At 32.9% G+C, this 13,589-nt stretch overlaps 2 protein-coding genes across 3 annotated transcripts; both read right to left on the bottom strand.

Moving 5' to 3' along the window:
• Positions 1-3,981: 3,981 nt before the first annotated feature.
• On the bottom strand, positions 3,982-4,516 carry LOC131853067 (uncharacterized). Its single transcript, XM_059203863.1, has 2 exons — positions 4,274-4,516; positions 3,982-4,140 (listed from the first exon to the last, which is right to left on the bottom strand). The coding sequence occupies exons 1-2, from the start codon at positions 4,385-4,387 to the stop codon at positions 4,012-4,014; spliced, it is 243 nt and encodes an 80-aa protein (XP_059059846.1). The 5' UTR covers positions 4,388-4,516; the 3' UTR covers positions 3,982-4,011.
• Positions 4,517-7,205: 2,689 nt separating this feature from the next.
• Positions 7,206-13,356, bottom strand: LOC131853062 (ubiquitin carboxyl-terminal hydrolase isozyme L5). 2 transcript variants are annotated; one of them, XM_059203856.1, is made up of 7 exons: positions 13,262-13,356; positions 10,868-10,953; positions 9,960-10,023; positions 9,747-9,852; positions 9,426-9,653; positions 9,060-9,217; positions 7,206-8,814 (listed from the first exon to the last, which is right to left on the bottom strand). In XM_059203856.1, exons 2-7 carry the CDS (start codon positions 10,938-10,940, stop codon positions 8,484-8,486), a joined length of 960 nt encoding a protein of 319 aa, XP_059059839.1. In that variant the 5' UTR covers positions 10,941-10,953; positions 13,262-13,356; the 3' UTR covers positions 7,206-8,483. The 2 variants fall into 2 exon arrangements, with proteins under 2 accessions (XP_059059839.1, XP_059059840.1); XM_059203857.1 differs by lacking the exon at positions 13,262-13,356 and adding an exon at positions 13,121-13,255.
• Positions 13,357-13,589: the final 233 nt, after the last annotated feature.

Genomic DNA, 13,589 nt, shown 5'->3' with positions numbered 1-13,589 from the left:
TAGACTGGCTGGTATGGCAGATGAAGTATGTTTGAATATTTGAAAGGAGAGTGTGTTTTGTCATCTTGTCTGTCGTCGTATTGATGTATCTATAACTTATCTGTATATTGTATTAAATGTGTTTTTATATTATTTTATCTTGATTAGAAATATATTTTGTTTATCTTATTCTACGTTATTTACCTACTTGAACACCACTATAGTTACTCTGTTAACGTGAGAAGTTCAGAGGTAACTTCCCTTCACAGGTGATGGGCAGCAAAAATCAAGTAAATACGAATACAGGAGTGTATTAAGGATATATGATTTACGAAAACGGTGAGAGCACCCCTATTTCTATTCAATATAAAAACACAAGTACTCAGATGAGTATACCATCAACATCGAGTGCGGGATCTGGGCTCACAGCGATAGAGAAACTGCAAGGGAGCAGCAACTTCGATACATGGAAGTTTGATGTGGAGTGTATTTTAGTCCATGATGATCTGTGGCAGTATGTAGAAGAAGTACCTAACCCTGAAGATGCTGTAGCACGTCGAGGAGATCAAAAGGCACGTACTAAAATTTGTATATTGATTGAAAACCATTGCAAGGTACATATTCGAAAAGCAACGAGTGCATTAACAATTTAAAAACAGCATATGAGGACCGGACCGGCAGATAAATTGACCTAAACCACCTAAGAATTTTCGGATGTAGGGCCTTTGCACATATCCCAGATGTCAAAAGGACAAAACGTCTTCCTAAAAGCAAAGAAGTTATTTTTGTTGGATATTCCGAAGAATCAAAGGGATATAAATTATTCCACCCCTCAACAGAAAATTGTTATGGATGTAGAGCTATTATATTTTTTGAAAACCAGTATTACCGCATAAACGATGAAAACAAAGAACAAAAATATACAACCATCAACCTTGATAATGTTTCAGAGGAAGCTGAACAACCCAATGAGAATTTTCAACATGAAGACGCAGTTCAGGAAGATGATTTGCAAAGGAATGATGGAGATCATACCGATGTAATCACGGAAACTGAGAATGTTGAATACGAAGTTGACCGGTGTACATAATTTGAAGACAGTCTAAATGAAGAACCTACAACCGTAAGTGGAGAAGCTGAAGTGCAAGAAAGGAGATATCCGACTCGAGTAAGGAAACCTGTCCAATTTCCTGATTACGTTACTTACCAAGCGATATCAGAAGATGATCCACTTAATGTTAGAGAGGCACTGTCTAGAAAAGATGCCAAGCTATGGAGAGACGCTATACAGGAAGAACTAGATGCACTAAAGAAGAACAAAACTTGGGTCCTAGTGAAGGCTGATCAAGCGAGTAACATTGTTGATTCGAAATGGTTATTCCGAATCAAAAAGGAGGCGGGAAATAAAACTCGATACAAGACTCGCTTAGTTGCCCGAGGCTTCAATCAGAGGAAAGGCATCGGTTATGATGAGACATTCTCCCCTGTAGTGCGACATAGCTCACTGAGACTGTTGATAGCTTTGGCTGCGCAAAATGGTCTACAGATAGACCACATGGATGACAAAACAGCTTTCTTAAATGGTAATCTCAGTGAAGTTGTTTATATGAGACCACCACCAGGCTTTGAAGAAAAAGGTAAAGAGGATTATGTATGTCTATTAAAGAAATCTTTGTATGGTTTGAAGCAGGCACCACGTTCCTGGAACCTGAAGTTACATACCGAGCTAGAGAGCTTAAACTTCAAGCGCTGCAAGAATGAACCCTGTTTATATACAAGGAGAACAGAGAAGAATTCTATCATCCTTATAGTATATGTAGACGACATTCTTATCCTCTATAATAATTCACGAGAAATGCAAAAAGTTAAAAGTGACTTGATGTCAAAATTTGAAATGAAGGAAGGAAAGGCGGAGTTTTTCTTGGGCATGAGGCTCAGACAAGAGAAAGGCCGCATTAAAATAGATCAGGAAGAGTATATAGAAAAACTCTTACGCAAATTTCGGATGGAAGACTGTAAACCAGTTGCCACTCCAGCTGTTCCTGGTCAACATTTTATAAAACCAGACAATATGCATAGGCCAGATGAGAAAGTTCCATGTAGGGAACTTATAGGGTCACTCATGTATCTTGCTGTATGTATAAGACCCGATATTGCACACGCAGTGAATTTTATGAGTCAATTTTGCAATTGTTTTGAGGAAGTTCACCGGACAGCAACGAAGAGGATCCTGAGATACCTTAAAGGTACGAAAAGTTTGGGACTGGTATATTACAGGGATGAACGAGGAACAGTTCAAGATTTCTGTGACGCTGATCATGCACATGATCTAGTCGACAGAAAGTCCTATTCCGGAAATGTATTTAAGATGGCAAAAGGAGCCATTTCATGGTAAAGCACTAAACAAAGAAGTGTTGCCATATCAACCGCTGAGGCTGAATGTGTCAGTCTGTCAGAGGCTTCCAAGGAAGCTGTGTTTTTAAAGCGTTTCCTAGAGGAACTCTTGGGTAAGGAAGAGCCACCCTTAACAATCCACTCAAATAGTCAGTCTGCTATAGCGATAGCAAATAATCCAGTACACCATCAGCAAACCAAACATGTGGATGTACGTTATCACTTTATGCGAGAGACTCTAGAGAATGGAGTAATAGATTTGAAATATTTGGAGACAAAGTTAATGGTTGCTGATATTATGACAAAGGCAATGCATAGAGGCAAGCATGAGTTCTGTCGTAGCGAGATGGGTGTTGTGGATTAGTTTGTGTGTGAGAGGATTGTGAGGAGTATGCTATTGAGAGAAAGCCTGAAGGCAACGATTGAGGAAGAGTGTTAGAACGAGGTTTGCAATCGATGTCTAGACTGGCTGGTATGGCAGATGAAGTATGTTTGAATATTTGAAAGGAGAGTGTGTTTTGTCATCTGTCGTCGTATTGATGTATCTATAACTTATCTGTATATTGTATTAAATGTGTTTTTATATTATTTTATCTTGATTAGAAATATATTTTGTTTATCTTATTCTACGTTATTTACTTGTACACCACTATAGTTACTCTGTTAACGTGAGAAGTTCAGAGGTAACTTCCCTCACAAAGGCGTTATGACTCGTCTATATATAATTTTAAACTCATCCTACAACCGAAACAGAGTGTAGTGTATTAGTGCAGCAAACACTTTGGCGGCTGAAATAGGTTACTTACCTCCACAGACGACTCGGTATAAAGGAAAAAAAAGGCCTATTTAGAATTTCACTTCCATTATTTTGTATTTTAATTTTTACCCATTACTATATTATCATCAGCTGCAATTGTACGACATGCCTGATGCTAGATATTATTAATAATCGAATATATTTTCTTCTTTAACAGTGCATGAATACAAATAATCATATTTCATTATTCATGTTACATTTTTTTTATTTATTCATGTTACGGTTCTGGATACAAGTCCTTTTTAGCCTACCTTAACAAATGTACGTTCTCACAAGGTTACCATTGTAATAAGTATGGTTAGCTGTTTCAACAACTTCTCTTAAATTCAATCATGAATTATATTTATCATATAAAGGTTGTGTACCTGTACCCATCTCTACAGGATATTATAGATAGAAAATAAAACACAATATTTTCTTATATTTATTTTATTGTAGAATCATTCCAAGTTACAATGGCATATTAGTCAAGTACAGATTACTACTTTAGACATAAGATAAGTGATATCATCACTGCCTATGTTCAACTATGCTGTACCAACAGTATTGTTGAACATATGCATTGATATCGAAGGAATACAGTTAATAGCAAAGATCATAAAAATACATATTACTTCTCTTTTGCTATTTATTACAACACAGAGGGATTACTACTTTAGTTATACATAATGAGATATCATGTGTCTATGTTCAACAATGCTGTACCTACAGGATTGTGGAACATATACATTGATACCGGTGGAGTACGTTAATTGCAAAGATCATAAAAATACATATTATGTCTCTTGTGCAATTTATTACAACAGAGGGGGATTACTACTTTAATTATAATTGATATCATAAGTGTCTATGTTCAACAATGCTGTACCAACAGTATTGTTGAACATATACTCGGAGATCAGTTCATATAATCCTCCGTCAATTGGCATATAGCGATATGCATCGTCGTCCTGTAAACAAAATACAATTCTATAAATACTGGTAAGAAATGCAACGTCATATTCACATCAATTATTAGGAGTTAAATAAATTGAAAACCCTACAAAGTAGCAACAATACATAAATCTTGATAGTGAAAATTACCTTTGATGCTTTTTTGGGACCAGACAACACGTGTTGTTTCGTAGACTTATGAGCCATTCGAATGTTTGAAGAATGGCCGAGTGCTAAACCTCCCATTTTTGGGTTGTATGACATAATGAATTCCCTTAGCTGTATTTTTGGACCAATATCACACAGTTTAACAACAAACTAATAGTAGCTTGTGCCAGACGAGATGTATTGTTTATTACCTGAAATGTTTTATAATGTTTATTATAAAGAAATTCTACTTAAATTATTGACACAATATATACTAATAAAATAATGTTAATATCATAAAAAATACAAAGTATTTATTAATCGTAATACAATATAGAAGGAAATATCAAAAATTTACTACTTTATAAGACGAATGTGTGTGTGTATAATTAACGTATTCTTTATGATACCAAGTTAATGTTTAGAAATATTTTTTTGGAACCTATTCTGTTACGTGTGGAAAATCCCTCATGGAGTCCCCTCCGTCCGAGGGCGGGCGGGTCTGATAGACTCGCTACTCACTACAATGCCGGCGCGGCGGCTTCCCGCCGCCATTTTGCCGGGCATCATGACACCGCATGTTCGCAATCGAACGCGTCTCTTGTCATAAAGATGTCGTTGCGCGTTGTTAAGGTTAATATAATAAAATTAAGGGTTCATCGGAATTTTTGTTAAATATTAAAATGATGTTGGGCCTAGTTTGAAGGTAAGGTAAGTCTCATTCCAGGCTTGCCGGAGATAGGAGACAACTAGAGCCGCCAAACAATGACTATAAATTTTATAAGCAGGAATATCGCCACATATATTAGCTGAACTGATAGTAAACTCTACTAATACAAGTTTGGGGACGAGTGGAAAAATTAAACCAGGACTAGAAGATTTTGCTTATCCTAATTAATTATTTTTACAATTTTTTTTATCATTAAAATCATAGTAGAGACGTGAAAAATTATTTTACAACTAGTTTCAGCACCTTAATTCCTTCGTTACTTAATACTATGATACGTTATTTAACTGATACCGATACAAATAATCATATTCATGAATACAAATGTTAGCACCGGGCGAGGAATCGAACTCGCGACCATCGGAAGTAATGCGGTGTGCGAAACCGCTAGCCCACCGAAGCCGTCAGATAAATTAAATGAACAGACTGTGTCCACGGAATTTTCATTATTACCTACATATAGTCACGTGTAGAGCGATCCGGCGCCAGTACTCCGGTATCTTCCGGTGGGAATATTTAAAAATACTGTATTTTACTCAAATATTTTTATTAATAGCTACCTAATTTTGCTGCTACTAATAAAATAATAATGAAAAAAATAAATAATATTTTCTTGATTACTAGATTGGAATTTAAATATTAATAATTTCTTACTGAAAAAAATACGAACGATATGCTTTACAGTTCCCCCACGTTTTGATTTTTCAAGTATAATTTACATTTTCATTGATTGTGAGAGATTTTAAAGAAATATAATTAAGTGTATAACTTACCTTGTGTACTCTGGCTCTATGTAGCTATTTTAATAACATATTCATAGCAGTTGCTCGACATTTTGATGATTTTTATAAATTCTATTCTTATTGGAATTTAAAATTATTAATTTAGTCTAGAACTGCAGAAAGTACTAATGAACTACCAAAGCCGACGATGACGATGCATCAAATGCATGTCCTTCAGTGGTAATGTAAAATAATCGATCGTTAAGGCCACCAGAGTTGCCAACCTTAAAAAACATATTTTAAGAATGATATCCAACTCTATGCTAAAAAGTAAAAATTATCGGATATTGAATCAATTTCGATTCAATTACGATTTGGCGAAAACCAGTTCCGTAGGTATGCTATTAAGGTGTTTACCTTCTCAGTGGATATTGAAATGTCATTCATTATTATTAAATAAGTCACTTTGTAAATAACATAAAGTCGCAATTTACAGTAAAGAATATATTTTTTGTCTTTTATTAATAGTTATAGTTAAAGGGACATGGTAATTTTATTATATACTAGCCGTTTTCCAAGACTTCCTCAATGTGGACTTGGTGATTTAACTTTTCTTTTGTTTAACAAATTTTATAGAGGTATAATAACATTCATCATCATTTACACGGATACATGGATAATATCATAGTTATCACATAATAGGAGTACTAACCCTTGTGTTGCCATTCTGAAATTTTAAACTCACAACCGAAATTGTAGTGTATAGTTGCAACGTCTTAGACGGATGAAATAGGTGAGACAGAAGATCCTCCACATACCTCTAGGATTTTACTATTTCATGTAATATTACCTTATATGTTTCATGTGACAGTTCTCATAATGTTACCATTCAAATTCAAATTCAAATTCAAAATATCTTTATTCATGTAGGTCTATTACAGACTCTTATGATATGTCAAATCTACCGTCAGTTCGGAATGATTTCGAGATGAGAAGAACTGACAAGATACTCAGCTCCTATTTTTTTTAATGTTGTACATATTAACAATAATACTATTTCATTTAAATTTAAATTTGGGAGAATAGAGTGACCACTAGTATATGCTAGTATAAAAAAAATCAAATAATGTAATCAGTGTTCGCAACCTGAACAGACCAGTCCCCATAAGCAGCACCCGTTCACGAGTATGACGGATGAGCCAGCCATCATTGCACTCAACCATATTAGAGGGAACACATCGACCCGGCCCATCGCGCCGCCACAAGTTTGAACTTTATAGCGAGCATGACTATTTCAAGTTACTCCACTACATTCTAAAAAGTATCGATAACAATTTTCCTTAAATTTTCTAATGCATTATTTCAGGTATGGTATATGTATTATACTTGTCATAATATGACAATATTATGTTGTGTTTGTACGCATTCATACACGGCATTATAGAGACAAATATAAAAACAACATTTTTCATAAATATATGAATATATTTATATAATATTTATTTTATTGTAGTATCATTCATAGTTGCTAATGGCATATTAGCCAAGTGCTTCTATACGTTAATCCCAATGCAATGTTACAAGGAATTATTAAAATAAAAAAAAGTGCTTACTAATTTTAAAGACGTCTGAAGTAAAGAAACAATATTGCTATAATAAAAATGAGTAAGAACATGAAAAACGGGAAAACTTAATTCTAAACAAATTTTATATTATTTTGATTTGTTATCAGTGCTTATGTTCAATAATACTGTACCTATAGTATTGAACATATGCACTCGAAGGAATATAGTAAATACCAACGAGCATAAAAGAACATATTATTTATCTACTGCAATTTCTTACAACACAGGGAATACTTTAGTTATAATTGATATAATCAGCAACGATAACATCTGAATAACTGTGTACTTACACACTTATTAACCTGTTTTATAATATACTATCTATTAATTTAAATAACAATGCGTCATTCAACAGTGGCTTTTAAATAAGCAGAAAATAAATTTATATAATCAACTTTTAATCAATATTTTTCTAACCTGTCAGTATAATCATAATGTACGACAGATCTAAGAGGCAGGCTGTTCTGTAGCAGTAACCATCCTTCTGAACAAAGTGTTCAAGAATATCAGAGTAAGACAGACACTAATTTGAAATAACAATCGAAATTATTGCTCTTTTACATTCTTATAGTAACAGTATGTATTTATTTACAATAATATTGTTACTTTAAACACTAAGATAAATTTGTACGATGGCTGCCAAAAATTTACTAAATTTTATTCAATATCTTTACAAAGGCGTATATATCACTAGTTTATGTATTGTACATTAAAACAGAAAATTATTCTTCCATCCGATCTGTTGGAGAATCCTGCAGATCAAAAAATGATTCATCTATTTGCAGATCTGGAGTATCTGGATCATCATCATCACCAAGAATAATTTCAGATTCAATGGTGTCATCTATCAACACTTCTTCAATTTCTGATACTACATCATCATTAATTTCTTGACAGGTACTTAGTTGGGGTGGTACAAATGTGTTATGTGGATTTGTGGGTAACTCCAGTGGTGTTATTTCCATATCATCTAGATTGAAGCTTGGTTGTATGTCATCGGTTTCACGGTACACGGAATCTAAATCGGCTAATGTATATTGCATATCTTCAGATGCACGCAACACACGTGAGGGGCTGGACTGGGAGACGCGGCGAGGTCCTCGCACGCGTTCTACCTTCAATCCGCCTGTGACTTCGTGTTATATTTTCTTCTGTCCCTTCTGAGCTGCGCGTTCCTTAGCTTCCTCATATAACCGTACCAACAAATTCTGTTCTGCTAAAATCCTAAGAAGAACTATAATAAATGGTAAATAATTGTGGCGTCTTCGAATCATCTCCTGCTCATAGCGCGCCATCTTTACATCTTCATATTCTATTAACATTCTGAGATTGGGTATGTCAGTGTCTACTGCATCAGAGTTTGTGCCATCGAATGTATCAGACAGAAGCTCGTCAAGACGACGCTCATATACCATTTTTCTGTTTGAGACTAAAGCCATCAGATTGAAGCGTATTTCTCCTTCAGTATATCTAAAAATTAATATAGTAGATATAAATAAAAATAAGTAAATAACTGTTCAGAAATGCTGCTGAAAATGGTGTCTGATAGAATATCCTCCATAATATATTTTTAGATATTACTTAAACATAGTTATCTATAAACTCTGCTTATCAGTTCAGAATTCACAAACATGTAACATACAATTAAAAAACTATTAACATATAACAAAAATACAGTGCATTTTTGTCAATTTTGAGCATTAAAAACATCTTACACATTGATCCTCCTCCTAATGATGGGTGTGACAACATCAAGCCAGTCTTGTCCTGGACCTATGGGACCATGATCAATAGGCCCTGCTCGAAGACCATCCAGTTCATACAATCGGCCGTCAATTGGCATATAGCCTACAAAGTGATATGCATCATCGTCCTGCAAATAAATATCATAATATAAATACGGGACAGAAAAGCAACCTCATAACATTTATATTTTTGAAAATCACTTTTAGTTTCATCAGACATTCCATAAATGAGAGACAAATGTAATTAATATTAACTTACTCAATTTTACATAAATGATTACAACTGAAAACCATGCAAAATAGCAAAACACAATAAATCTTGACAGTAAAAATTACCTTAGATGCAGTTTTGGGATCAATCTCAAAAAACACTTGTTGTGACATAGAATTATGAGCCGTCCGAATAGTTGAAGAATTGCTGAGTGATAATCCTCGCATTATTGGGTCAAATGACATACTGAATTCCTTTAGTTTTGTGAGTTCTGGACCAATATCCACATCAGGGTGTGCACAGTTCAACAACAAACTAATAATAGCTTGTGTAGCACACGCGTTATTTATTACCTGAAATTTTTTATAATGCTCTTTTATGAAACATATTTATGATCAAAAAAAATCACAAAGTAATTCTTAAATATAATACAGAAGGAAAATAACCTGTTTAGCAAAGTATATCTTGTCTAAACGATTGTCCGTGACCACAGGACCAGCTGGCTCTTCATGTTGTAAGTACTTAAATAAGAATATGAGTCCATGCACAGGCCTGTAATATAAAACTTTATAAAGTACACTGACAGTTAAAAAACTACATCACAATTAACAGCTGAGTCTTTAGATTAGTAAATAAAATTATAATCATGGTCCACCCACCTTAAATTTTCAAATATGCCATTGTCGATGGTCCACAATTCTTCAACTTGTACTCCTTTTGCACCTAACAAAAAAATTTTTACAATAATTTACACTAAATAGATACAGATACAAATACTCACACATGCAGCCATGTCTGAGTATTCTAATAAATGTATACAATACTCAGCATGGTCAGACCTACCAGAATTCTTTGGCAAAATTGTAAACAAATTTTAACTGTATATGAAATATATTTAGGTAGCTTTGTTTCTTGTGCAAACAAAGCATATATAATAGAAATATTATATAACACAAGATAAATATAAAAGAAATGATATTACTTTTTATACTGTAATTATTATATATAAAAAACATCTATTCAAAAGAGCAACACAACTTGCTCATTCTTCTTGTGATGAATCTGCATTCCGAATGAATGGTAGAATCAAAATATGACTATTCAAAAGTGCTTGTAATGAGTTTATCTAAATAAAGATTATTTCTATTGGGAATATTATTATTATCATAATAGGTTATTTAATTATGTTCTACTAACTGACACAATTCATCTGTGGTTCACAATGTCTCCATTGTTGGAAACTATTTTATAAACCTTTTTTATTGTCTATATTTTTATAAATATTATATTGTTTTCATATGACATAAGTCAATTTAATACACAAATATTCTACAACTATAACGATGCTGTTTGCTTTTGCTTGTCGTCTTGGTCTCCATCCTTCACACCCATTTTTGCTACATTTTGTGTCAGGTCATAACTTGTATTTAGAAAAAGACTATAGATTATGTAACATACATAGCCTATAAAATTTTACTATAAATAGGCTACAAACACATAGTACAGAAAATTATGGCCTTATTTCCTATTGTAATTCATAGTGTAAAACTCAAGAGTTTGCACTTACCAAATGTTTTAATCAGTTGTGTAAAAACACCAGGGTCACTCTCAATCAGACACCAATCTCCACCAGACTCCATTTTCTACTGCTGTCTACAAATAAAAAAACAATCTAAGCTTTAAAAGCGATAATAATACCAGACAAATATATCGCAATTATGTATTTCACAGTTGCACAATGACACAGCATGTATGTTTTTCAATTCCTTTTTCAATCCTTGGCATGTTTGTGCATTTGCCAGAACCAAAGTTTAGGAAATTATAGAACCAAATAATAAGTATATATAGGATTATTTTGTATGGAATTAATCTTTGAAGATTATACATTTACAATATATAATAATACAAATAATAATGCTTTACATAAAAATAGTTTTGAGATATACAACATAATGCCTATGGCTTTGATGATGCCAAATATTCCTCTGTAAAAAGGTAAGTTTTAAGGGGCAGTAAATATTTTTTAACTATATCAAATTATGTATGGTAAACTCCAATACTGACACAACCAGGAAGGGTTATGTTAGATGCTTTACAAAACACATGGCAGATTTTGGTATGACTTCAATGTTTTTTCTTTACATCCATAAAGTAGATAAACATCTCATTAGAGTTAGGATCATTTTAGTAATATTTATATTTAAATGAACATCTGGTATAACAATTAATATTTTGTATGGTACACAGTAGAGAGGAAAGCTTTATATTTACAGGTGGGAGTGAAAAGACAATAACTTTTAATACTTTCAGCTAAACAAGGATTAGATTTATGTTGCTAATAATGTGTAATCCTACAAAATTGAGCAGGTATTGAGCTAATGTTGAGATATATATAATACTCTATAATATGTTTCTTTTGTTAATTGAATCTGTTACTGAATTTTTTAAGTCATAAGTAAGTATATTATACAAAATAGGGCTTAAAATAGACTTGAGAAAGGCCCTTCCAAAAACCCTGTAGTTAGAATTACAACTATAATTACTATTTCCAAAATTAATAGACCATACTGACAAAATGTTTATAATTAATTCTATTTAAGTGATGAGGAGTGTTTAAGGAATTGAATTTTCAAATTCAAAATATCTTTATCATGTGTGTCTATTACAGACTCTTATGATATGTCAAATCTACCGTCAGTATGGAATGATTTTTAGATGAGAAGAACTGACAAGAAACTCTTTATTTATTATCAAATAAATGTTCTATATATTTACAATAATACAGATACATTTAAATTCAAATTTGGGAGAATAGAGTGACCACCAGCATATGCTATTGCAAAAACCAAAAAATGTAATCAGGGTTCATTGATAAATGCATATATACTGTAAAGATATAAAGTATACTGGATTTTCTAGATTGGCCCTTTCCACATTTATAGCAATGTGGTACTGATCCACAGTGATTCTTATCATGTCTATATATACAACTATTATAACACTGAATAACAGTAAATATATAAATCAATGGTAAGAAATTATAACCTATAAAAACTCATTTGGTTAGAACCTGTTCATGAATGTTATGACAACTGTTTCTGTCCCTCAGATATTCCAGTAATAAAGTACTTTCTCTTTAGTTTAATTAAGGTAATGGCTAATGTCCCTTGGTGAAGCAAAGTTTTATCATGCGATAAAGATACAATATGAACTATGTATGGAGCAGCATCATAGGGCTGACAGTAAACTCTACTAATACAAGTTTGTGGGTGAGTGGTATCATGGTTTTGATTATTTATTAAACCAGAATTAGATGTTTCTTGCTTACCCTGATTATTTATTAGAGATATATTGGAAGTATCTTGTTTATCATTAAAATCATCATACATGCATGCAAGAGCATGAAAATTTATTTTTACGTGTGTCAGCACCTAGATTCCTACGTTTATTGCAATGCTTGCAAAGCGAATCTTTGCAAACATTCATTGCAGATTCATGGTTACGTTTTGTACCAGATAAATATATGAACAGATAAATTAAATGAACAGCCTGTCTCCATGGAATCTAGATGCTACCTCGGAGGCAGTACTCCCGGGTTCTCATATTAATAAAATACAGAGACTTACCTAACTTTGCTGCTACTACTAAACTAATAATGAAACATACACTATTTACAATTTATCTGATCACTATTTAAATATTAATAATTTATTACTCATAAAATACTTAACGTTTCCCGCTCTTTTTTCATGTATATGGTTAAAGATTCTCATTTTCATTTGTTGTGAGAGCTCTTAAACAAATATCTACATACACTTACCTTGCGTACTTAGGATGTAGTTATTTTTAATAATATATTGAATATTGAACAAGAATTGCTTTAAGTAACAAGATTTTTGTGTAAATATATTTTCTTTGGAATATGCAAATCATATAAAAAATAAATTACTTTGCAATTTACCTTGGTAACTAGTAGTTGTCAAGTTGTTGTATTATTTCTCCTTGTAACGTAGGAATTATTAGTAAACCAAAGACAATGAACAAAGACAATGTTTGTCCTTCAGTCAGAATATTAAAAACAATCGATCCCCAAATCCACCAGAGTTGCCAACCTTAAACACACGTTCTCAATTTCGTATATAGAATCAATATGGCTCCACAACTTCGTATTGCACACAGATTATGACGATGAGGCTCAAAGCAGTTTCGTAACTACATTTCTAAGCGTAGTGATTACTCGCTCAGTGGATATTGAAATGTCAGTCAATATTAAATAAGTCAATCAGTAA

This window comes from Achroia grisella, unplaced genomic scaffold (genome assembly GCF_030625045.1).
Source record: "Achroia grisella isolate CSIRO2021 unplaced genomic scaffold, CSIRO_AGI_Agris_v1 utg874, whole genome shotgun sequence".
NCBI classification, from domain to species: domain Eukaryota; kingdom Metazoa; phylum Arthropoda; class Insecta; order Lepidoptera; family Pyralidae; genus Achroia; species Achroia grisella.
The sequence above is the reverse complement of the archived record's forward strand: the minus strand, read 5'-3'. Positions and strand labels throughout refer to the sequence as shown.